Raw genomic sequence first — 27219 nt, 5'->3', positions numbered from 1 at the left:
AGATAGAAAGATGAAAAAAGCATTTACCCATAATCTGCTCTGGACAATTCCGGTTCCGCGGTGTCTTAACAAGATGAAACAAAATATTTTGGCTGACTTCATCCAGTGTCCATCATTTTTTTAATTTGTGTGGTAAACCTTTATTTTAAGAATGTAAAGGCTGTTACTACAATTTCAATAAAGGAAAACGTCTGTACATTTCAGCTGTTTCAAAAACATTGCCTTGCTATAAAAATAAAAAAACATACTAGAAAAGTGTTGGCTCAATGAGACAATTTTGTTTACACTGACCTGCTTAGTTTGGCAACTGTCGGGCGAGTGTCGTGCGCTTCCTCGGAGGTTTTGGTCTAGCATAACAAGTTCGCAAGTTTACTTTGCATTAATTTATGTAGCCGAGGGTATTTTTGCGAAAAGTCTGAGTCGCCTGAAGACCCTCTTTGTTAGGAAAGAGGCTCCTGTTATTCTTTTGAGGTGTGATTATGCTACAAAAAACGTTTTCCTATCGGTATTCCTATTTTTTTCTGGGAGACTGCAGTGAAAGTGGGAGACAGGAGGCCACCATTTTAATTAGCAGCTGTCAAGCTCTCTCTTCTCTTTGAGTTGTGATGCATGCTGTCACACTGGAGAAGTCTGCCTAGCAACTGTTTAGCTAATTCCCAAAACACCACAGCAGAGACCCACACTTGACACAGTATGCAGATGCATAACAGAAGATAAACAAGCGCTAATAGTAGTTCTCAAGGACAAATACATGTGTGAGGAGTTATGGACATGACAATGTGTGTTAGCAGGGGTGTGTGCAAGAGAAAGAATGGGGGAAAATACAGGCTTATTACAGTAGTCAATGGATCAAATTACTGTCCACATCGCTCACAGGAGGTTTTAATCAGGGATCTTTTGTCACTTAATCTATGTCCCTCCGCATTAGCAGACATGAGCACTGAGCAGGCTTTTGGACTTCTGGGAAGGTGGTGTTATGCATTTATGCACGTCTGTGCTTGAGTCCAATTGGTTTCCATGGTTACTTGGGGATAAAGGCGTCCGCGTGCTTCCTAGCCGAAACAGTTCATGCATACACTGAGTATACAGAACATTAGGAACACCTTCCTGATATTGAGTTGCACCCCTTTGCCCTCAGAACAGTCTCAATTCGTCTGGACATGTCTTTTACAAGGTGTCAAGTGTTCCACAGGGATGCTGGCCCATGTTGACTCCAATGCTTCCCACAGTTGTGTAAGTTGGCTGGATGTCCTTTGGGTGGTGGACCATTCTTGAAACACACAGGAAACTGTTGACCTGGCACGTACTACCATACCCTGTTCAAAGGCACTTAAATATGTTGTCTTGCCTATGGCACACAATCCATGTCTCAAGGCTTAAAAATCCTTCTTTAGCCTGTATCCTCCCCTTCATCTTCACTGATTTGAAGTGTATGTAACAAGAATAAGGGATTATAGCTTTCACCTGGATTCATCTGGTCAATCCGTCATTGAAAGAGCAGGTTCTTCATGTCTTGTATATTATGATAACATTTAGTGACGTTTTGGTCTTCGGCAAGGTTTTCTTTCGCCTGTTCGTGCACACATTTTTCCCTGAGGCAAGCTGAAGTTCGGTAGCCGAAGTCTACGCCCCTTCGTCGGTAATTGGTCAACAGTAGGGATTCTTCAATGAAGTGTTTGTTGTCTTTCAATGAGAGACCTGTTTTCATACAAATGTTTTCACTTAAGAAATACTGCACCAAACATCTTAGTTAGATGTAAAATTGCGCGACTAAGACCTCGGCATAATCATATAACTCAAACTTTTTTATTAATTTATCTTGGTTAATTCAGACTATTTTCATACTGGTTACAGCGTCTCAAGAGGGACAAACGGTACTATTGCACATTTTTTCTCGTTTTTCTAGCGAAGGTCTTTTTAAGGGAGTATCCGTGGCACAGATGTTCACTTTGCCTAGTAGAGGTCTGCTAGGAGCAAACCAAACCTAGTATGCAGACGCTTTATTAGGTCACTGGCACTTTGGTTTTCCAATTTTGGCTCGGAGTCAGTCGTCTATGAAGCGCTCCTGTCTGTATGTCAGATCTGAGAGACTGCTTTGTGCAGTGGAAGGACTGATGGTCCAGATGTAACCTTTTCATATTTGACATTTCCCCAACACATCTCAGTTTGAGCTCTGAACAATGTCAGCTATGTAGACTGACTGCATGGGACTCTGGGGCATCGACCAGCGAAGGATTTTAGTTCATAGAAAACTATGCTCTCCGATTGTATACTGTTGGGCAGTAATTTATTGTTGTCTTTCATTTAGAATAAGTGGATTGAGAACATGAAGTTAGGGCTATAGCCTAACGCATACTGTATAACCTTACATTACACTAAAATAGCCCAGAAATGTCCTATTCAACACAAATTACGAGGGAGGTAACATATCTTCTGCTTCTCCTCCAGTTCTCTCTCTCGGCACACTGAGGGCACGTGGAACTCCGTTACAGTTAACAATCATTAACATGCTCCATCTTAGACTCCCCTGTTTGCTGGCACATCAGAGCCCCGTGAGGCCTAATAAAGTGGTGTTTCATTCAGTAGAACAGAGCCTTCAACCTCCTTAGATAATGACACTAGCTCTCTTACTGATGGCTCTCTCCATCAACTCAGAGCAGTAGTAGCACTGGGGACCTGGCTGATGAGAACACGGTGGCGCCAGATGCCAATTAAAAAATCAAAATAAAATCAGTTTATTGGTCACGTACACAATTTGCAGATGTTATCGCAGGTGCAGCGAAATGCTTGTTTCTAGCTCCAACTGTGCAGTAATACCTAGCAATAAAAATAAAAAAACGCCACACATACTTCTCAATTTCCTTATTTTTATGGATTATCTGAACAAGCAATGTCAGAGACCGGTATATAAAGCACAGTAGTATTTGAATATAGCTGTAATTTATGAGCGTGGCTAGACATAATTACCAACCCCATTGTCTGATTTGGCTTTAAAAGTGTTTTTCTCTGTCAAGCTCACCACACAACATAACCACTGCTGGCTCCAGCCAGGATGAGCGGTTTTAGGATGGCAAACATCATGGCAAACCTGCGCTGTCTTCTGGTGTCCCCTGAAGCTTGGGTACTGTCTTGTGTGGGTGGGGAGCTGCCGCAGCATCTCAGATTGGTATGATGAATATGTCATCCACATCATACAGGGTCTATCAACCTATCATTATCAAATGCATACATGTATCATTACTGAATAGAGCCAGAATGCACATCATCTTGCAACAGATTAGTCTTTTGCTCACTGTTCAGACTGTCAAGGCTGTGTTTTCCACACTTTGTCCTTTTATAGAAAAGTTACTTTTACATGTTTCATTCACACCACCTGTTAACCTGTAGGAAACATTTGAAAGAGTCCCTTGTGTATCTGTATATTACTCATTGCAAAGCTATTGTAAAAATGTTTATAGATCCCTCGTCCTTCATGCCGTGACCTCTCTGTTTCCCCTGTGTCTGTGATGTACTTTTTGTCTGGAGGCAGTTGTAATGATCACAGGTGTTTCGGTTTTCTTTCAGTACTGGATCAACGAGTTCACCACCAATCTGGGAATTGGCGTCTTTCACTCAGGGATCGAGATCTACGGCAGAGGTAAGGAAACCTCCGCTGCTATGATAACAGCCCTGGGTGGGGCTGACTGACCAAAGCTCAACCACACAACCAGGCACTCCAGTGAACTGCTGGGCTGTCAGGTGCTGCTGGGTAGAACTCCTCGTCAAGTAGAGAGGGCAGTGAGTCCGATACTATGGTACTATTAGTACCCGACATCAGGACTGCAATAGATGGTGGTAGAAATAAAATAACGATGGAAGTATAAACTTGTAAGAAAAGTTTCAAATTGTTGTAGCTGCTAACTTGTCTTTACTCATAATGCCTACACGTCTCAGATCCCCCCCCCCCCCAAATACAAGCCACATCAACCCAACCAGAGGAATCTTTGTTAGCTAATTACCATCTTCACTACAAACCAGACACACACTTGCCATTTTATTGTTTCTGGCTGTTTGTTTTTCAGGATCAGATGGGTTCTTCCTCTAATTTAAAAAATAGACCCAGCTAAATTACATTGCTATGAGCTGCACTGCAGATATTGAGATTAGCAAGATTCAAGACTGCTGTCACACACAAAATCTGCGCATTTGCCCACGTTCGTTTCACTGTGTTACAGCGTGGTAGCCAGGGCACCAAAATCGCAGAGAAGTTGAGCCTCACGCTTCACTCTTACTACTTGCGGAATTTGACCACCTGGTTTACTGTCTGCGTCTGTCATGTCTGAGTCTATCTTTTTAAAACCGCTTTATTCTAGAATCAGCCTCCCAGTTGCTCTGTCTATCCTGTGTGTCTTGGAGGATTGGCCTTCAGCCAGGATGTGTTCAGCAGCCACTGCTTTATTGATCAAGAAGGAGAACGGGAAGTGTTATTTTAGTTGAAAACACTGGTGGTTCAATCTGTTAAATCAGCATCTTGCCTGTGGTTTCAACCTCACAGCTCAGCCTATTAAAAGCTGCTTTCATCTACACATTTTAAAAGTCAGCTCTGAGTTTAAATATATCCTCATGGCAGCCCCTTCAGTTGCATGGTAGGATGGACCTGGGTATTTCTAATGCCTGGCTTGTTTACCCTTAATTGAGCTGATTCAGGGAGACTGACAATCCCAGCAACCGATGGTGTGGATTAGGCACATAATTATTGCCTTTTACATTACGAGCAGCGCAAGCTGGCAATTATTTACTGTGTGTCTTTCTTTATGAGAGTGAGTTTGCCAAAACTGACACCGTTTATACATTCTGTTAAATGGATGTGCTGTGTGTATCTGTCATTCATGGAGAAAGTGCATGAGTTATTGTAATTCAGCACAAGCGTTCAGATCAGGAGTTAGTAGCAGGCTGGATGAGTACATCAGAGGGGTGGGAACAGGGTTTTGGAGATCCGCATCCGCTGCATTCATCGTGGAGCTGGGAGCTGGACACGGACTGATAGAGCTAGACACGGACTGATAGAGCTAGACACGGACTGATAGAGCTAGACACAGACTGATAGAGCTAGACACGGACTGATAGAGCTAGACACGGACTGATAGAGCTAGACACGGACTGATATGAGAGCTATAAATACCTACCGCGTCTGCGACTTGGCTTCCTCAGACTGCCTCAGCCCATCACAACAGACTACAATACTACCCCACCTGCCCTACACTCACAGCAAACACAGCAATTCTTTTACTTTTAGATCTGTGTATGTTGTTGTGAATTGTTAGATATTACTGCACTGCTAGAGCTAGGAACACAAGCATTTCACTACACCGCAATAACATCTGCTAAATATTTTTATGCGACCAATGGTTAGATTTGATTTGCTCACTGGTCCACACTCACCTCAAACACAGCAACACCACCGCCACCCGCTCCAACTCATCTCAAACAGAGCAACACAGCCCCACACTTACCTCAACACAGTAACACCACCCCACAGCCCTGCTAATTTCTCACCAACCTCTACTAGTACTACTGTTATGTGCTATGAATCTTTGTATAGTGTGTTTGACTTCCTCTGTGTGATCTGATCAGTGGCCTGACCTCTGACCTTTCAGAGTTTGCCTATGGAGGACACCCATATCCATTTTCAGGGATATTCGAGATAACGCCAGGGGATGCCACAGAACTCGGGGAGACATTCAAATTCAAGTGAGTATCATGGCTTAAATCGAGGGCACTTAGGGTTTTCTCGCTGTATTTCGAAAAACAAGGTATGGTTAGTTAGTTGCTAAAACATGAGAACATCCTTAAACCCGTTTGAAGTGGAACCAGTACTGTTGCTGACGTATGTGTTCTTTCTTCACTGCTTGTGATGGATTCTGAAAACTGGTCATTTCTATTCATATTGGTAAAGTTTATTTTTTTCTGTTAAAAGCGGAACATAGGATCACGAGAATACCGTGAAGTCGCATAGGATTTCTGCTTCAAGCGACACTGAGAATCACATGAATAGCTAATGGGTACTGACACTTAAAAAAAAAAAAATTGTTGTAGAGACAACCTGCATAGACAATTTCTTGTCTTTATCTTGCAATCATTTTGTGACAATGCTCCCTAAAATAGTCATCATTATTTACTGCCTTCTTGTGACACGATGCCGTGTTGAAGTGTCGAGCCTTTACAGCTATGTTCAATGAAGCACACTGTTATAATGATAGTGCTGGAGGAGGAAGAAGAGGAAAATCCCAGTTGGACTGACATAGAATGTTATGAATACACTTGCCTGTATAAGAGCACAGACTATATACAGGGGGCACCGGTACTGAGTCAATGTGCGGGGGTACAGGTTAGTCGAGGTAATTTGTACATGTAGGTAGGGGTGAAGTGACTATGCATAGATAATAAACAGTGAGTAGCAGTAGTGTACAAAACCAATTGGGGGGATCAATGTAAATAGTCCGGTGACCATTTGATTAATTGTTCAGCAGTCTTATGGCTTGGGGGTAGAAGCTGTTAATGAGCCTTTTGGTCCTAGACTTGGCACCCTGGTACCACTTGCCATGCGGTAGCAGAGAAAACAGTCTATGACTTGGGTGACTGGAGTCTCTGACAATTTTTTGGGCTTTCCTCTGACGCCGCCTGTTATATTGGTCCTGGATGGCAGCAAGCTTGGTCCCAGTGATGTCCTGGGCCATACGCACTACCCTCTGTAGCGCCTTACGGTCAGATGCCAAGCAGTTGCCATATCAGGCAGTGATGCAACCAGTCAGGATGCTCTCGATGTTGCAGCTGTATAACTTGTTGAGGATCTGAGGAGCCATGCCAAATCTTTTCAGTCTCCTGAGGGGGAAAAGGTGTTGTCGTGCCCGCTTCACCACTGTCTTGGTGTGTTTGGACCATGATAGTTCGTTGGTGGACACCAAGGAACTTAACTCTCGACCCGCTCCACTACAGCCCGTCGATATTAATGGGGGCCTGTTCGGCCCGCCTTTTCCTGTAGTCAACAATCAACTAATTTTGTCTTGCTCACATTGAGGGAGAGGTTGTTGTCCTGGCACCACACTGCCAGGTCTCTGACCTCCCTATAGGCCTTGTCATCGTTGTCGGAGATCAGGCCTACCACTGTGTCATCAGCAAACTTAATGATGGTGTTGGAGTTGTGTTTGGCCATGCAGTCGTGAGTGAACAAGGAGTACAGGAGGGGACTAAGTACACACCCCTGAGGGGCCCCAGTGTTGAGGATCAGTGTGGCAGACGTGTTGTTGCCTACCCTTACCACCTGGGGGAGGCCTGTCAGGAAGTCCAGGATCCAGTTTCAGAAGGAGGTGTTTAGTCCCAGGTTCCTTAGCTTAGTGATGAGCTTTGAGGACACTATGGTGTTGAACGCTGAGCTGTAGTCAATGAACAGCCTTCTCACGTAGGTGTTCCTTTTGTCCAGGTGGGAAAGGAAAGTTTGGAGTGCAACAGAGATTTGTTGGGGTGGTATGCAAATTGGAGTGGGTCTAGGGTTTCTGGGATGATGGTGTTGATGTGTGCCATGACCAGCTTTTCAAAGCACTTCATGGCTACAGACGTGAGTGCTACGGGTCGGTAGTCATTTAGGCGGGTTACCTTGGTGTTCTTGGGCACAGGGACTATCAGCCTACCTTATTGTTATGCCAATCAGAAACGTGTTGAGGATCAGCGTGGCAGATGTTTTGTTGCCTACCCTTACCACCTGGGGGGGCGGACCATCAGGAAGTCCAGGATCCAGTTGCAGAGGGAGGTGTCTTGTCCCTGGGTCCTTAGCTTAGTGATGAGCTTTGTGGACATTATGGTGTTGAACGCTGAGCTGTAGTCAATGAACAGCATTCTCACATAGGTGTTCCCTTTGTCCAGGTGGGAAATGGCAGTGTGGAATGCGATTGAGATTGCGTCATCTGGATCTGTTGGGGCAGTATGCGAATTGGAGTGGGTCTATGGTATCCGGGAGGATGCTATTGATGTGAGCCATGACGAGCCTTTCAAAGCACTTCATGGCGACCGACGTGAGTGCTACGGGGTAGTAATCATTTAGGCAGGTTACCTTCGCTTCCTTGGGCACAGGGACAATGGTGGTCTGCTTAAAATGAAGGTATTACAGACTCGGTCAGGGAGAGGTTGAATATTGTTAATGAGTTCACGTCATGGTAATCCGTCTGGCCCCGTGACTTTGTGAATGTTGACCTGTATAAAGGTCTTGGTCATATCGACTGCCGTCCAGAACTACTGGTGCTCTCGTGCATGCTTCAGTGTTGCTTGCCTCGAAGCGAGCATAAAAGGCGTTTAGCTCATCTGGTAGGCTCCCGTCACTGGGCAGCTCGCGTCTGGGTTTCCCTTTGTAGTCCGTAATAGTTTTCAAGCCCTGCCACATCCGACGAGCATCAGAGCCGGTGTAGTAGGATTCAATCTTAATCCTGTATTGACACTTTGCTTTTATGATGGTTTGTCTGAGGGCATAGCGGGATTTCTTATAAGCGTCCGGATTAGTGTCCCACTCCTTGAAAGCGGCAGTTCTAGCCTTTAGCTCGATGCGGATGTTGCCTGTAATCCATGACTTCTGGTTGGGATATGTAAGTACAGTGGTTCCTCCTTTAAACATTGCGAGCTTACACCACGGGACTTAGAGGTACCCAGTGACACGGCTTCATTGCTCCAGACCACCACAAGGGGGAGTTTGAGCACTCATTATGCACTTGCATCCCAAGGTTTTTATATGACCAATCATATTGAGTGGTTTCAATGACGAATTTAACACGAGCCACCCGTCCCTGGTGACTTTCTTCAGCAAAGATGGCTGACAAAACATTACGGTGGAAGCAAATGTAAGTAATTAAAACGTCATAACGAGTCAAGCAAAACATTTACTATTGAGAGGAATATGTTAGTTAATCTAGAGACAAACGATTGTGCATATTTCTTTTGTCATGAAGTTAATTTACGAAAATTGCTATTTAGCAAGTTAGCTGACTAGGTAACATTAACCAACAAGCTAGCTGGTGTTATGACGTGAGTATGACATTGTTATTCGTGTTGTTTAACCTCTCTAGGGTATGTGGGACGAGATCGTCCCACATACTCAACAGCCAGTGGAATCCCGTGGCGCGATATTCAAATACCTTAGAAATGCTATTACTTCAATTTCTCAAACATATGACTATTTTACACCATTTTAAAGACAAGACTCTTGTTAATCTAACCACACTGTCCGATTTCAAAAAGGCTTTACAACAAAAGCAAAACATTAGATTATGTCAGCAGAGTACCCAGCCAGAAATAATCAGACACCCATTTTTCAAGCTAGCATATAATGTCACATAAACCCAAACCACAGCTAAATGCAGCACTAACCTTTGATGATCTTTATCAGATGACACTCCTAGGACATTATGTTATACAATACATGCATGTTTTGTTCAATCAAGTTAAATTTATATCAAAAACCAGCTTTTTACATTAGCATGTGACGTTCAGAACTAGCATACCCACCGCAAACTTCCGGTGAATTTACTAAATTACTCACGATAAACGTTCACAAAAAACATAACAATTATTTTAAGAATTATAGATACAGAACTCCTTTATGCAATCGCTATGTCCGATTTTAAAATAGCTTTTTGGCAAAAGCACATTTTGCAACATTCTGAGTAGATAGCTCAGCCATCACGGGCTAGCTATTTAGACACCCACCAAGTTTGGCACTCACCAAACTCAGATGTACTATAAGAAAAATTGGATTACCTTTGCTGTTCTTCGTCAGAATGCACTCCCAGGACTTCTACTTCAATAACAAATGTTGGTTTGGTTCAAAATAATCCATAGTTATGTTCAAATATCCTCTGTTTTGTTCGTGCGTTCAAGACACTATCCGAAGGGTGACGCGCCCGGCGGATATCGTGACAAAAAAAATCTAAATATTCCATTACCGTACTTCGAAGCATGTCAACCGCTGTTTAAAATCAATTTTTATGCCATTTTTCTCGTAAAAAAGCGATAATATTCCGACCGGGAAACCCTGTTTTCGTTCAAAGACTAAAAATCTAAAATGGACTCTTCACGTGCACACGCACCCCCGTCTCATTGTTCTCAGATCGACCACTTACCAAATGCGCTACTGTTTTTCAGCCATGGGCTGCAAAGTCATCATTCAACGTTCTGCCGCCTTCTGAGAGCCTATGGGAGCCGTAGGAAGTGTCACGTTACAGCAGAGATCCTCAGTTTTCAATAAAGAGAGTGTAGAAGGCCAAGAAATGGTCAGAGAGGGCACTTCCTGTACAGAATCTTCTCACGTTTTTGCCTGCCATATGAGTTCTGTTATACTCACAGACACCATTCAAACAGTTTTAGAAACTTTAGGGTGTTTTCTATCCAAATCTAACAATTATATGCATATTCTAGTTTCTGGGCAGTAGTAATAACCAGATTACATCGGGTACGTTTTTTATCCGGCCGTGCAAATACTGCCCCCTACCCTAGAGAGGTTAATGTTTTAGGGACTCCTGAGAGAACTAGCAAACCAGGCTGTCGTCTTGGGAAACAGTGGATGTAAAAAATCGATCTAGCTAAATCATTTACAGCAAATTTTATGTACAATTGTGTCAGTTTGCCTTGCCGTGCAATCTGGCTGAAGTAACATAGCTAGCTAGCTATTTACTTGCTTATTGTGTAGTGGAGGATAAAAATAACTGTATGCCTATGGATGTGTAGCTAGCTACAGTATGTAGCCGATCTGTGTATGGGCCCTAAAACATTAGATTAAGAATATTAGTTCAGAAACTATGAACCTCAGCTATCATAGTTGTTATATCAACTTCAAGTCTGAAATGCATTAATGAAGCCTATGGATAGAGTAGAATATAATAACTCTATTGTGCCAAGGATGCAAGTCCTATATACATGTACTGTAGTTATTACCACACATGAGATCCCCCACATTGTAGCTTGTACATTGAATATATTCACTGATCATGTACTTTTCCTTGGCAAATAAAGGTGCGGTTCAGGTATGAATCTCTGTGACATTCTGTTTCAGTCATATCCAATACCAGGTGTATCAAACTCCATTCTTTGAATGATGCTGTGTCTGCATGTGTGTATTACAATTATACACTTCAACAGTGTTTACCGCTCCTGGGACATCAATGATTACACATTGTAACTATGCAATAGACTAGAAACATGATTTAAGTAAAGGCTGATTTGTAATTCATATATACATTCGAAAAAAGACTGCATCAAATTCCCTTCATCTGCATTAATCTGGGGACACAGGATAGTATTTCAATGAGATACTTAATTTCAACCAGTGGAGAATGTGAAAAGCTTTCTTGAAAGTTCATTATCCAGGTGTTATAAATACATAAAACATGCATTATAATTGTAATATTATAAATACGAGTTCAATCTGTACTTCAATGCACTTATGGTGTGCATTATAAAATGAGGAAGAAAGACAAGGTGGGGAGAGAGGTGTAGAAGACAGAAAGGGAAAGAGGTAAGAACAGAGGCAGACAGCATATTATTAATTAATTACATTGCTACCCTAATTCTCTCAGTTCATCACAATTAATCAAATAAAATGTTATTGGTCACATACACATGGTTAGCAGATGTTAATGCGAGTGTAGCGAAATGCTTGTGATTCTAGTTCCGACCATGCAGTAATATCTAACAAGTAATCTAACAATTTCTCACCAACTACCTGATACACACAAGTGTAAAGGAATGAATAAGAATATGTACATATAAATATATGGATGAGCAATGGCCAAACGGCGTAGGCAAGATGCAGTAGATGGTATACAGTATAGAGTACAGTATATACATATGAGATGAGTAATGTAGGCTATGTAAACATTATATAAAGTGGCATTGTTTAAAGTGACTAGTGATATTTATTACATCCAATTTTTAATTATTAAAGTGGCTAGAGATTTGAGTCAGTATGTTGGCAGCAGCCACTCAATGTTAGTGATGGCTGTTTTATAGTCTGATGGCCTTGAGATAGAAGCTGTTTTTCAGTCTCTCGGTCCCAGCTTTGATGCACCTGTACTGACCTCGCCTTCTGGATGATTGCGGGGTGACCAGGCAGTGGCTCGGGTGGTTGTTGTCCTTGATCTTTTTGGCCTTCCTGTGACATCGGGTGGTTTAGGTGTCTTGGAGGGCAGGTAGTTTGCCCCCGGTGATGCGTTGTGCAGACCTCACTACCCTCTGGAGAGCCTTGCGGTTGTGGGCAGAGCAGTTGCCGTACCAGGCGGTGATACAGCCCGACAAGATGCTCTTGATTGTGCCAAATTTCTTCAGCCTCCTGAGTAGAGGTCGACCGATTTATGATTTTTCAATACCGACTATTGGATGACCAAAAAAAGCCTATATTGATTAATCGGTCGATTTATTTATTTATTTTGTATTTATTTATTTGTAATAATGACAATTACAACAATACTGAATGAAAACTTTTATTTTAACTTAATATAATACATCAAAATCAATTTAGCCTCAATTAAATAATGAAAATGTTCAATTTGGTTTAAATAATGCAAAAACAAAGTGTTGGAGAAGAAAGTAAAAGTGCAATATGTGCCATGTAAGAAAGCTAACGTATAAGTTCCTTGCTCAGAACATGAGAACATATGAAAGCTGGTGGTTCCTTTTAACATGAGTCTTCAATATTCCCAGGTAAGAAGTTTTAGATTGTAGTTATTATAGGACTATTTCTCTCTATACGATTTGTATTTCATATACCTTTGACTATTGGATGTTCTTATAGGCACTTTAGTATTGCCAGTGTAACAGTATCGCTTCCGTCCCTCTCCTCGCTCCTACCTGGGCTTGAACCAGGAACACATCGACAACAGCCACCCTCGAAGCAGTGTTACCCATGCAGAGCAAGGGGAACAACCACTCCAAGTCTCAGAGCGAGTGACGTTTGAAACGCTATTAGCGCGCACCCGGCTAACTAGCTAGCTATTTCACATCGGTTACACCAGCCTCATCTTGGGAGTTGATAGGCTTGAAGTCATAAACAGCGCAATGCATTGCAAAGGGCCGCTGGCAAAACGCACGAAAGTGCTGTTTTGAATGAATGCTTATGAGCCTGCTGCTGCCTACCACTGCTCAGTCAGACTGCTCTATCAAATCATAGACTTAATTATAACATAATAACACACAGAAATACGAGCCTTAGGTCATTAATATGGTCGAATCCGGAAACTATTATCTCGAAAACAAAACGTTTTTCCTGTCAGTGAAATACAGAACCGTTCCGTATTTTATCTAACGGGTGGCATCCCTAAGTCTAAATATTCCTGTTACATTGCCCAACCTTCAATGTTATGTCATAATAATTACGTAAAATTCTGGCAAATTAGTTCGCAACGAGCCAGGCGGCCCAAACTGTTACATATACCCTGACTCTGCGTGCAATGAACGCTAGAGATGTGACACAATTTCATGTTAGCTGGCAATATTAACTAAATATGCAGGTTTAAAAATATATATACTTGTTTATTGATTTTAAAGAAAGGCATTGATGTTTATGGTTAGGTACATTGGTGCAACGACAGTGCTTTTTTCGCAAATGCGCTTGTTAAATCAACATCCGTTTGGCGAAGTAGGCTATGATGCAATGATAAATTAACAGGCACCGCATCGATTATAAGCAACGCAGGACACGTTAGATAAACTAGTAATATCATCAACCATGTGTAGTTAACTAGTGATCATGTTAAGATTGATAGTTTTTTTTATAAGATAAGTTTAATGCTAGCTAGCAACTTACCTTGGCTTCTTGCTGCCCTCGCGTAACAGGTAGTCAGCCTGCCATGCAGGCTCTTCGTGGAGTGCAATGTAAGGCAGGTGGTTGGAGCGTTGGACTAGTAACCGGAAGGTTGCAAAAACGAATCCCCGAATCCCCCCTGAACAAGGCAGTTAACCCCCCGTTCCTAGGCCGTCATTGAAAATAAGAATGTGTTCTTAATCTGACTTGCCTAGTTAAATAAAGGTGTACATTTCTTTTTTTTTATTGGCAAATCTGTGGCCAAAAATACCGATTTTGTTATGAAAACTTGAAATCGGCCCTAATTAATCGGCCATTCCGATTTAATTGGTCGACCTCTACTCCTGAGGTTGAAGAGGCGCTGTTGCGCCTTCTTCACCACTCTGTCTGTGTGGGTGGACCATTTCAGTTTGTCCGTGATGTGTACGCCGAGGAACTTAAAACTTTCCACCTTCTCCACTACTGTCCCGTCGATGTGGATAGAGGGGTGCTCCCTCTGCTGTTTCCTGAAGTCCACGATCATCTCCTTTGTTTTGTTGACGTTGAGTGTGAGGTTGTTTGCCTGACACCACACTCCGAGGGCCCTCACCTCCTCCCTGTAGGTCGTCTTGTCGTTGTTGGTAATCAAGCCTACCACTGTAGTGTCGTCTGCAAACTTGATGATTTAAGTACAGGACCCAGTTGCACAGGGTGGGGTCGAGACCCAGTGTCTTGAGCTTAACCTGTTTAGGATAGGGGGCAGTATTGACACGGCTGGATAAAAAACATACCCGATTTAATCTGGTTACCACTCCTACCCAGTAACTAGAATATGCATATACTTATTACATATGGATAGAAAACACCCTACATTTTCTAAAACTGTTTGAATGGTGTCTGTGAGTATAACAGAACTCAAATGGCAGGTCAAAACCTGAGAGATTCCTTTACAGGAAGTGGCCTGTCTGACCATTTCTTGAACTTCTTTTCCATCTCTATCATTTACTAAGGATCTCTGCTCTAACGTGACACTTCCCACGTCGTCCATAGGCGCTCAGAGCCCGGGAAAAAACAGAATGTCGTCATTCCAGCCCCAGGCTGAAACACATTATCGCCTTTCTCAAGTGGCCGATCAAGGGACACTGGGCTTATGCTCGTGACCCCGACCGCCCCCGCCTTTGGGATTTTTTCCTCTGTTTGCCGAAAAGGAGATTCCCTGTCGGAATATTATCGCTTTTCTACGAGAAAAATGTCGTAAAAATTGATTTTAAACAGCGGTTGACATGCTTCGAAGTACGGTAATGGAATACTTAGAATTTTATTGTCACGAATTGCGCCATGCGCGCGACACTTCTTTACTATTTCGGATAGTGTCTGGAACGCACGAACAAAACGCCGCTATTCGGATATAACGATGGATTATTTTGGACCAAACCAACATTTGTTATTGAAGTAGCAGTCCTGGGTGTGCATTCTGACGAAGACAACAAAAGGTAATCAAACTTTTATAATAGTAAATATGATTATGGTGAGTGCTAAACTTGCCGGGTGTCTAAATAGCGAGCCCGTGATGCCTGGGCTATGTACTTAGAATATTGCAAAATGTGCTTTCACCAAAAAGCTATTTTAAAATCGGACATATCGAGTGCATAGAGGAGGTCTGTATCTATAATTCTTAAAATAATTGTTATGCTTTTTGTGAACGTTTATCGTGAGTAATTTAGTAAAATGTTAGCGAATTCCCCGGAAGTTTGCGGGGGGTATGCTAGTTCTGAACGTCACATGCTAATGTAAAAAGCTGGTTTTTGATATAAATATGAACTTGATTGAACAAAACATGCATGTATTGTATAACATAATGTCCTAGGGTTGTCATCTGATGAAGATCATCAAAGGTGAGTGCTGCATTTAGCTGTCTTCTGGGTTTTGGTGCCATTATATGCTGGCTTGAAAAATGGGTGTCTGATTATTTCTGGCTTGGTACTCTGCTGACATAATCTAATGTTTTGCTTTCGTTGTAAAGCCTTTTTGAAATCGGACAGTGTGGTTAGATTAACGAGAGTCTTGTCTTTAAATGGCTGTAAAATAGTCATATGTTTGAGAAATTGAAGTAATAGGATTTTTAAGGTTTTGAAAATCGCGCCACAGGCTGGCAGTGGCTGTTACGTAGGTGGGACGAATTCGTCCCGCCTAGCCTAGAGAGGTTAATGACGAGTTTGGAGGGTGCTATAGTGTTAAATGCTGAGCTGTAGTTGAATATGTCCATAAACACACCTGCCAGCTGGTCTGCGCATGCTCTGAGGACGCGGCTAGGGATGCCGTCTGGGCCGGCAGCCTTGCGAGGGTTAACACGTTTAAATATTTTACTCACATTGGCTGCGGTGAAGGAGAGCCCGCAGGTTTTGGTAGCGGGCCGTGTCGGTGGCACTGTATTGTCTTCAAAGCGAGCAAAGAAGTTGTTTAGTTTGTCTGGGAGCAAGACATCGGGGTCCGCGACGGGGCTGGTTTTCTTTTTGTAATCCATGATTGACTGTAGACCCTGCCACTTCCTCTTGTGTCTGAGCTGTTGAATTGCGACTATACTTTGTCTATACTGACGCTTAGCTTGTTTGATTGCCCTGCAGAGGGAATAGCTACACTGTTTGTATTCGGTCATGTTTCCGGTCGCCTTGCCCTGATTAAAAGCAGTGGTTCGCGCTTTCAGTTTTACGCGAATGCTGCACGGGCGTTTCCTGTTTTAGTTTCTGTCTATAGGCTGGGAGCAACAAAATGGAGTCGTGGTCAGATTTGCTGAAAGGATGGCTTTGTATGCGTCGCAGAAGTTAGAGTAACAATGATCCAGAATTTTCCCATCCCGGGTCGCGCATTCGATGTGCTGATAAAATTTAGGGAGCCTTGTTTTCAGATTAGTGTCTCTAGCGGTGTCTCTTAACCTTCGGGCCATCTGGGGGCCCAAGGCTGGTTCTCTTAAGTGTGGGTGAGGTGGCGATGACGGGACTGGCTTCCTCTCTCATATCAAAACATACCTGCAGACGAGAGACAGATGGATAGAGAGAGAGCATGATTAAGCCGTGTTTTTTATTATTCTAACACGGTCAGTCATCATCATCATCAAGAGGTGAAATGCAAAACTGACCTTGGATCATTAACTCTGGGACTACTACATCTCTGTATTTCAATGTAAAGCATCTCTTGAATAATATTTCCTGTTGACCTGACCAAGTGACCTCCCACCTATGATCATGCTGTGCCCTCTGTCAGCCAGTTCAGATGCGGAAGGGGTTTACCAACACAGCTGATATAACCTAAAGGATTTAGGGAGAAGGGGGTGAAGTGAAGGAGAGAGACTGTTATTGTGTGTGGTCTCACCTGGTGTCCACACTAAGTGGTTACAGAGTACTTTATGCTGAAAAACAGACACATGAGGACAAACAATAGATGTCATTATTAGACATAAATACCACTTGAAGCTTGATGATGACTTGATCATTTGAATCAGCTGTGTAGTGCTAAGGCAAAAACAAATGTGCACAGGTGTTTGGAGCATTCCGATATGCCACAGCTGTTGAGGTGTCAGGTTCACCTTAAAGGGTGATTATTCCAACTCTCTGAAAATGCTGCAGATCTGCCCGCAGACAAGGTAGGAACACATATCCCACACAGAAGAGGTGGATAGAATTCGACAGGTCAAGGTATCCTTCCTCCAAACTGCAGTAAGTTGTGGTACTGACATGTCACAGCACTCCAAACATCTCTCCATTAGTGTTCCACTCTTACAGAGAGAGAGGGTTTTGTGGGGGGAGGAACCTAATCTCTGTGGCCCTGTGGTCTTCCTCCATGAATAGTGAACACTGAGGTGGGTCCGTGGTTATAGAAATGCAAGTTGTGTGTGCCTCTGAGGTGTCTGCATCACATGCATTCCATAACCACTATCGGTGTAAACCTGAAACATTTAAATATAGAGGGCTATGTGTCTCACCACTTGGTTATTTCAAGGCTAACCCCCAGAGAAATCATGACTTGGCAGCAACAGGTAGTCCAATGAAAAATGGCTTAGTGTTTATGTGGTGTAAATCTGTAAATTAGCAGCTGATATCTTAAGTTTTGTTATTAATGCATGTGAGACAGGTTCCATGTACAACAAGACAGGAAGAGAGAAAGAACACAAAACAGTTTAATTACCTCTGGTTACGGACACTTTTGGCAGCAATAAAGCTTCCACGGCCTGTTCCTCGGACAGTGAACATCTGGCATTATCTACATTTTCGACCCCTTGATCAGCTCGCACTCTGAAAGTTAAGAAAATAGCTTATTTTTTTGTAGATATGAAAACAATAACTGAGATATGACCATTCAATCTAAAGCAGCAGATGTCATTTTCAGAATATGTCAATACAGCACAGAAAGCTTAACTTTTTGAGGCTAGTGGGACACTAGCGTCCCACCCACCGTGCAGCCAGTGAAAAATCAGAGCGCCAAATTCGAAAACAACAAAATCTCATAATTCAAATTTCTCAAACATACAACTATTTTACACCATTTTATAGATAAACATCTCCTTAATCCAACCACGTTGTCCGATTTCAAAAAGGCTTTACGGCGAAAGCATAAAGTTAGATTATGTTAGGACGGTACATAGACAAAAAATTACACACAGCCATTTTCAATGCAAGGACAAGCGTCACCAAAAGCAGAAAACCAGCTAAAATTATGCACTAACCTTTGACAATCTTCATCAGATGACACTCCTAGGACATTGTTAGACAATACATGCATTTTTTGTTCTATCAAGTTCATATTTATATCCAAAAACAGCATTTTACATTGGCGCATGACGTTCAGAAAATGTATTTCCCCCAAAACTGCCAGTGAATCAGCACAACAATTTACAAAAATACTCATTATAAATGTTGATAAAATAAAAACTGTTATTCAAAGAATTATAGATTAACATCTCCTGAATGCAACCGCATTGACAGATTTCAAAATAACTTTACTGGGAAAGCACACTTTGCAATAATCTGAGTACTGCGCTCAGAAAAATACATCATGCAATTACAGATACCCGCCATTTTGGAGTCATCTAAATGCATAAATAGCATTAGAAATATTCACTTACCTTTAATAATCTTCATCAGAAGGCACTTCCAGGAATCCCAAGTCCACAATAAATGTTGCTTTGTTCGATAAAGTTCCTAATTTATGTCCAAATAACTCCATGTTGTTTGCGCCTTCAGTAAGCTACTCAAAATGTAGGACGCGCGAGGAAAATGTCACGACGAAAAGTAAAAAAAAAAGTTCTGTTTACGTTCGTTCAAACATGTCAAACGTTGTAAAGCATCAATCTTTAGGGCCTTTAGAACATGAAAATTCAGTAATATTCCAACCGGACGATTCCATTGTCTTGAAAAACGTTTTGGAACAGAGCTACCTCCTCACGTGATTGCGCACCAATGAACTGATGTCCTTCCCTTGGTCACCAACTTCCCAGCCTTCTTGTTCGGTCTCTGTTCATCATAGACGCCTCAAACAACTTTCTAAAGACTGTTGACATCTAGTGGATGCCTTAGGAAGTGCAAAATGAACCCTAACTCACTGTGTTCGATTGGCAATGACTTGAAAAAACTACAGGCACCAGATTTTCATTTCCTGGCTGTATTTTTCTCAGGTTTTTGCCTGCCATATGAGTTCTGTTATACTCACAGACACCATTCAAACAGTTTTAGAAACTTCAGAGTGTTTTCTATCCAAATCTACCAATAATATGCAAATATTTGACTCTGGGCCCGAGTATTAGGCCGTTTACACGTTGCAAAGACTCCCTAACTCTTTGCCATTGTACACGATGGCCCATTGCTCTGAGACTTCCTTTGACCATTCTAAAGCCTGCATGGGGCATCCTTGCCTTAATGGCGCTGACTTTCTGGTCTAACTCTTCATCTGACATATCAGAATAGCATTCCCTGACAGACATATTGTGTTCTTTCATCCTTCTGTAAAAATTGCTTTCAGAAAAGTTGACAAGTTTTGCTCTCGACAAAAGACAGATGTACTTCCATAGCCTATAACAATTTGCCTGTGAATAACCAGACCTCCATACAAACTTGCTCTGCAGAATTCTTGACGCACAACCGAAGGTGCTGCCATATCCTTGCCAGCACGCCCACAAGCGAGCCACTCGGGCGCAGAATGATGCGAGGAACAAGATGGGAGTAACCACAATTTGTTGCAAGTTGGGGAGGGGGGCTAATAGCTGAACAATGGACTATTCAACCTTTACTAAAGTATAGTTTAATAGCCGAGCTAGGTGTGAACCCCACCACCTATCACAGACCAGGTTTGCCCTAATGACCAAGGGATAGCTTGCTACCCAATGTAATAAAGTCATGACTTTTCAAATAAGTTACCTTACACATTATGTTGGCTGACAATTTGTTATCTACGCTGTCCTTACGTACCACATAGCATAGCATATCATTACAGCAGTATGTACCTGCATGTTAGCTAGCTACCTAACGTTAGTAGTTATACATCAAACTTGCCAGTATATTAACTATAGGCTAACTACCCAATGTTTATTGACTTGATTATTCCAGTCATTCTTAGCTTAGTTAAATTACATAGTCGTTGTGCGTTGTCAATGGACATTCGGGTGCTTTCGTAAATTCGATCCTGATATCTACACCCATGTCAGAGCACTCTGAGTTTACCAGAGCGCAGAATAATGCATTTACAAGCGCTCAACACCCATTGAATATGGCCGGTGTCAGTAAACGTCGGCAAAAAATAGTAATTCAATTGTTTCCAGCAGCACAGTTAGTCACCATCGCTCTGGTTTACACAAACTGCCTAACCAGCTCTGCTAGGGCGAGTAAAATGGTCAGAGTGGTCTCATTTGTGTCTGGAAGTAGCTAGCAAGCTAGCCAACGTTAGCTTGGGTGCTTGACTGCCGTTGTAAGGCCAGAACGCTAAAATCAACCCTACTCCTCAGCCCGAACATCTAGTGTGCTCTCCAAGAGCGAAACGGTCTGAATTTACAAACATACAATTTGCCAACGCTCTGAATTTATGAGCGCAGGTACTCCAGATTGAATTGAAGAACACACCCAAGTCGAAAAATGTCTCTCTAGTTATTTGTTATGCTAACTAGCTAGCAAGAAGTTGCATACAGTAGCAACAGCATTGACTTCTGGTAGAGCAGGCAAAGGGCTAGTACGCTCAACTGAAAGTTCGGTTACACTACAATTAGGGTGTGGAAATGTTATGCTCCTTAGATATTCATTTAGAATCCTCCAATCACTTAGGCTACAGCCTACTCCCGACCGTCACGTTGTACAGCGCCATATTTGGACACATACTCATTCCAGGATTTTTCTTCATTTTTACTATTTTCTACATTCTAAAATAGTAAAGACATCAAAACTATGAAATAACACATATGGAATCAGTTAAGAACACATTCTTATTGGCAAGGACACCCTACTCCTTCCTCTCCGTCGGGGAATTGAACCCCAGTCTCCCGCGTGCCCTCCCCGTCTCTGGTAATGCCAATAACACTAATTTGCATTAACAGAAAAAAATGGCTAACAATTAAATGACGTTCCACAGAATGCGCCGCAGTATGACGCAACTTTTAAAGGAGTAACCACTGAACGGTCACTGTGAGGACGACGTTGTCGATGCACTTATTGATAAAGCCAATGACTGAGGTGGTATACTCCTCAATGCCATTGGATGAATCCCGGAACATATTCCAGTCTGTGCTAGCAAATCAGTCCTGTAGTGTAGCATCCAGGTCATCTGACCACTTCCGTATTGAGCGTGTTACTGGTACTTCCTGCGTTAGGTTTTGTTTGTACGCAGGAATCAGGAGGATAGAATTATGGTCAGATTTTCCTAATGGAGGGTGGGAGAGCTTTGTATGCATCACTGTGTGTGGAGTGAAGGTCTAGAGTGAATTTTTTTTTTTCTGGTTGCACATGTGACAGTTAAGCAGCCCCATGGCACTGGAGTGTCTCTGTGGAACATGTTCTAAATAAACTTTGCGTGTTTGTGTATCTGCTATAGGAGGATACTACTGGGAGTGACTATAAACACCACAGTAATGTTGGTTGGATGACGCAATTGTTTTGGCGTTCTACTTTTTAAAGAACTTGCAGTATCTACTATAGAATAATTTCCAGGGGTTGCCTTACTATTGTTATGCCCTCTCACATAATGCCTCCAGCATGCATTTCCAGGTCTCTTTTCCTTAACATACCTTTATCTACATAGCTCTATATGCACTCTACTTATTTGTATATAATAAACTCTGTTGTCCTTCACGAGCAGCACTATATCACCAAGTACAATTCAGAGTGTGTAAATGTCCTTGGTGAATGAAGGTGATTGTGATCTTCAGATGATGATGGTGGTTGTTGAGTGATGAGGCTGCTCCTGTCTTAGTACAGCAATGCTCCAAAGATACTATAGTGGCTAACACTGTGGTCCACTTCTTCCCCACGGCTCATTTTGGTTAGGCTGAGTCACTTCTGTGAAGATGAAGAGCTTCATCTATAATTGAAGTGAACTCTGCCTGTGTAGTCATTGCGCAGATGGGCCGGTCTGTTGTGTAGATTCCACGCATACAGTAGCATTTTTAATCTAAAAGATGACAAAGGGTAGATTATGAAGTCTTAGGAAACATTTTACATCCGCAAAACTGCCCTTGAGCTCGGCAAAAAATCTGGAATACTCACAATTATAATTTCGCGTGGTAAAATGTAAAACATTTTCTTGCATGATGAAAAAATGTCCTTAGAAGTGACCTTCTCTCTCTGTGTTGATCCTGTTCCTGGCATCAGAGAAGCCATTGTTCTGGGCAGCACAGACTTCACAGAGGAGGATGTGGAGCGCATCATGGAGGAGCTGGGGAAAGAGTACAAGGGAAACGCCTACCACCTCATGCACAAGAACTGTAACCACTTCTCCTCAGCCCTGTCGGAGGTAAGGGACGCTCTGAACATACCCTCTCTCTCTCGCTCCCTCTCTCTCACCCACTCACGTACATATATTATTTATGCCCAAGCTCTCCTTAAGGAAAGACAAAGGCCTATATCCCTGCGTTGTCCAGGGTACGTCACAGTGGTCCACATAAGACAAGCATCCCCCCCCCAGCACTCCTCTTGTCACCAGGGCTGTGCTAGAGCATTCTAGGTCAGGGTGCCTGGATGTAGTGCCACTTTGCTCTGACGTTGAACCTGCCAGGTGCCTGGTCCAGCCTAGAACAGTCTCACAAAGAGCAGAGAAGGAGAATCCCCCACCTCCCACGGGACAGACGACAAATATCTCAACCTGTGTTTGTTCAGTGCATTGAGTAGAAGCCAAGCATTATGAGTTTATAAGTACAGTGTTAGAGCAGATTGGTGGAGCGGGTGAGTAATGAGTATGATTACACCCAGCATCTGTGTGGCAGACAGGGATTAGAGAGCTCTGCTACAAGCCCAGACACACTGCCCCAGCTGCCAGGCCTGTCATACACCACTGACAGAAACTCCTCCTGACTCATACACCTACATTTGCAAATACAACACACACGCCTACTAGCAAACACCTACAGACACACTCATTCTCACACACATGCATGCTCACACAATGCATAGGTTCAGGTTACCCCTGGAGACGGGGGCTCTTCCCTTCTCTGGGCTTTGGTCTCATGCTTACTAAAGAAACATCCTCCTTGGAAGAGAAATGAAGCTTACCATAACATTTGCTCTGTGCTATTTTACAATGTGACTGTGTGAATAGAATTCCTTGCATAGTTAAATGTTTTATTTTTTTTCTACTGTATTATTGACTGTATGTTTGTTTATTCCATTGTGTAACTCTGTTGTATGTGTCGAATTGCTATACTTTATCTTGGCCAGGTCGCAGTTGCAAATGAGAACTTGTTCTCAACTAGCCTACCTGGTTAAATAAAGGTGAAATAAAATTAAATGATTTCCTCAGAGAACCCAATGTAATCAACCCAAATTGTTCTGAGAGAGGAAGTTAGGCTAATTGTCAATTCTTACCAAGCATTCTGCCTTCTCCCATCATTTACACCCCTTGGTCTTGTTGATTCCCATCTTTATAATGAAACACTGCACTAATGCAGTGGATATTCACTTCTGTGGTGGTTCCTGTCTGTTAGGGGCCATCTTGAGCTGTGAAGTATGTGTGAGTGTGTTTCCTGGGGACGGCGAAGATGGAGGTGACTAATACTCTAGATAGTCTTTGATGTCTCTGACACTGATAATGTCTCTGCATTTGGAAGGCAAATGAAGTGGGCCTGATGACACTCTGAATAAGAACATATTTACAGTGAAACCAGCTCCTCCTCCTCCTCCTGAAGTGTTGAAACACTCAGTTACCTCATTGTCTTGTTAACACTTCTACAACCACACACGTCTAGTATGACAATGTATGGCTATATTGTGTAGACTGAGTCAGAGCGTTGTTTCTAGTCATTTACGATCCCCCCCCCCAAAAAATCTGTGTTTAATGTAAGCAAATCATTATTGAAGATGTATCTATGCATAGCCTAGATATGTACTCTTGTTGTAGAGTCCTCTCCCTATTGGATGATATAATTGTTCAGGAATAGAATGGGAATGTCCTCCCCCGGTCTGCCTCAGGCATACAGCGCTTCTCTCCCTTCCTTGTTGTGTGGGAAGTATCTGTTTGACAGTTTCATTTTCTGCCAGCCTGATTTGGTCCTGGGATTATGCACGTTTGCTCCGCAGTGAAGGAATCTGTGAGAGAGAACTTGGAATGGGATTAGCTCTGCAAAGTCCACCACAGATCCCCATCTCTATGTGTGACAGTTATTTATTTCAGACCTGTAAGGTTTCTGTACTGAAATCCTACATCCAGAACGGTAGCCTGTAATTGTCTTTTTCTCTATGTGGTCTATTTTAGGTGATATTTTGTGAAAATTAAGATACTGTATGGGAGAACACAGCATTCCTACTGAAACGGATTACTCAACCGTGGAGAATCAGTCCACTGATTGGTGGCCTAGTTCTCATGGGAAGCCTATATAGACATATGTATGTCTGTCATTGGTAGCCTACATCAAGCCTCAAGAGCATTGTCTTGCCTTTTCATGTGAAATGTAGGCAAAGACTAACAACCTCACAATCACATTGTGCAGTTGAGAACATGAATGTCACTGCTCACAAGGATGTTAACCCATGCACAATTGAAGCCCATCATAGCAGGCTTGTTTGTGGCATTAAGGCTATTTTATAGCTCCAGGCCAGGGCCTCCAGAATGATTCTCCTCCTCTATGCCTCAGTGCTGCTGGTGTTATCACACTTGGCTTGTTTTTCACAGCCAGAGGCTTTTCCCATCCAAGACCGGGTTTTTCCCAAATGGAATAATTCAATTTGATGTCAGGAGGACTAAAGATAAACATCTACAGCTAATACCGCTTTGAAAGAAAGGGCAATTTGTGTTTCTCTGCATTTACTGGGTCAGTTGTTTGGTGTTCGCTTTGGACCACAAGGTTTGAAGATATAGTTTTTATGGTTGCACTATTTTCACAGGAAATATATTTTTATTGTGATGTGAGAAATTCTAAGAATGTCATAGGTGTTAGAGAAGTGATAGGGGACAGATAACAATTCAACACAGATGTCTTTGTCAGAGTCTCGAACAGAAGTAAACTCGTCCATTCACTGGGGTGATAAAATGAATGGTCCTGGCTAGTGTCCATTAATGAAGTCATTCCATTGTAATGATGTCCGTACTTAGCAAGACGATACAGACACACTATTTTCACATTGAAATAGCACCCAGTCCATCAGATGAATAAGGGTCCAATTGAATACAGACTAGTGCAGTTCATTCTAATACCTCAAGGACCATTAGCTCTATCCTGCGTAGCAGGGCCAAATGCCTTACCGCTACAGTGTCATCAGATCCATTTCCAGTAAGGCCTAGTACTCTAGTATCAGTACTGCATGTCTCACTGTTCTACTCTGCACTCTTCCTGTCTGTCCATCAGATCCTGTGTGGCAGGGAGATCCCGCGCTGGGTGAACCGGCTGGCCTACTTCAGCTCCTGTGTGCCCTTCCTGCAGAGCTGCCTTCCCAAGGAGTGGCTGACCCCGGCCGCCCTGCAGTCCAGTGTCAGCCAGGAACTCCAGGGGGAGCTGGAGGAGGCAGAGGACGCCTCCGCCTCTCTGGCCTCCATGAGCTCCATGCCTTCCCCCTCCCTCTCCTCTCCTTCTCCCTCCAGGCTGCCCAGAGTTCCCCGACATCAGCCACGCCGATAGGACTAGTCTCAGGGTTCACCATCGCCTTCAGTGACAGGCTCCGGCAGGGCCCCCCCACATGGACAGGCTTACTGTACTGTACACCACTCTGCCAATAGACACTACCCCAAACCCAACCCACCCCCTACCCACCGCCCCTGCCTACTGCGCTCCTGATGAGACTTGCCATCCACCAGCTGCATTGAAGTCCCGCCTACACTGACTTGACTGGCAGCCTTGAGGTAATGGCTACAGGCTCAGAGTACTGTTGTTTTACACATAGAAAAACAACATTCAGATCATGTTTTGTGTCATTTCTTCATTTTCTTGGCCTTTATTTTATATACTCAGGACTCTAAAAAAATATTTTATATGTTTTGCTTCTTTTGCTTTTCTGACACTTTTCTGATCACTCTATATAGCATTTTTAATCCTCTTTTGTTTACAACCTGTTTGTGTGTGTGTTTTACGATTACCGAGAAGCTACCACCTGGGCCAAACTCCTCCACACTTTTCTTAAAACACACACAGCTGATGTCTACCCCCGTGGCAGCTGTGCCTGAAGATTTTTACTGTACCTGCTCGTTGAGCTCTGCACTGTTTCTCTATAGTTGACCTGTTTCTCTCTTTGTGAAGCAGCGGACTCCTTCTTAACCTACAATAACTAACTTACTTTAGATGTTTTCCACTGTTTTTAGAGTCTTCTGTGTAACTGAAAAGATTTGTATCCCATTTTAAAGTTATTAAAGAAAATATATGACGTAGATTGTTGTTTTAATGAGTTATAAACTAAAGGTATTCTCCCTACTGAGCATGGTGCTGATGTCAGTATAGCTTAATTACATTTCTAATGGCCAGGAGGGAGTCAGCCTATTTGTATGTGGACTCCCTCCTCCTCCATCTGGGCTGCTGCTGTTGCACTTGACTGCAGTAACATCTCTGTGACGGAAATCTGATTGGCCTCCATTGTTTGGGATTGTACTTGGCACGTACCTATGGCTATTGAACAACACTCAACTTGTATTAACATGAGTTTTCCTGTTGAAGTAGCAGTTGTTACCCAAACAGGATATTTTCCCACAGTATATGAAGGCTCCAGACTGATTTAATGTTAGCAAAGAGACACTGTAGATTTCCCACCATTCAT

The 27219-nt window shown here is 42.7% G+C and overlaps 1 protein-coding gene across 2 annotated transcripts in view; it reads left to right on the top strand.

The window, feature by feature from the left end:
• desi2 (desumoylating isopeptidase 2) overlaps positions 1-26836 on the top strand; it is a 49784-nt gene extending 22948 nt beyond the window's left edge. The window contains exons 2-6 of one of the 2 annotated variants that reach the window (XM_014179947.3): positions 3015-3166; positions 3565-3637; positions 5637-5730; positions 22639-22780; positions 25824-26836. In XM_014179947.3, the coding sequence (XP_014035422.1) occupies positions 3053-3166; positions 3565-3637; positions 5637-5730; positions 22639-22780; positions 25824-26093 (693 nt within the window). In that variant the 5' untranslated portion in view covers positions 3015-3052 and the 3' untranslated portion in view covers positions 26094-26836. The remainder of the gene's footprint in view (positions 1-3014; positions 3167-3564; positions 3638-5636; positions 5731-22638; positions 22781-25823) is intronic. The other variant, XM_082970521.1, reaches the window with a different exon arrangement.
• The last annotated feature ends 383 nt before the right edge of the window (positions 26837-27219 follow it).

Source organism: Salmo salar, chromosome 28 (genome assembly GCF_965601325.2).
Source record: "Salmo salar chromosome 28, fSalSal1, whole genome shotgun sequence".
Classification (NCBI taxonomy): Eukaryota; Metazoa; Chordata; class Actinopteri; order Salmoniformes; family Salmonidae; genus Salmo; species Salmo salar.
The sequence above is the reverse complement of the archived record's forward strand: the minus strand, read 5'-3'. Positions and strand labels throughout refer to the sequence as shown.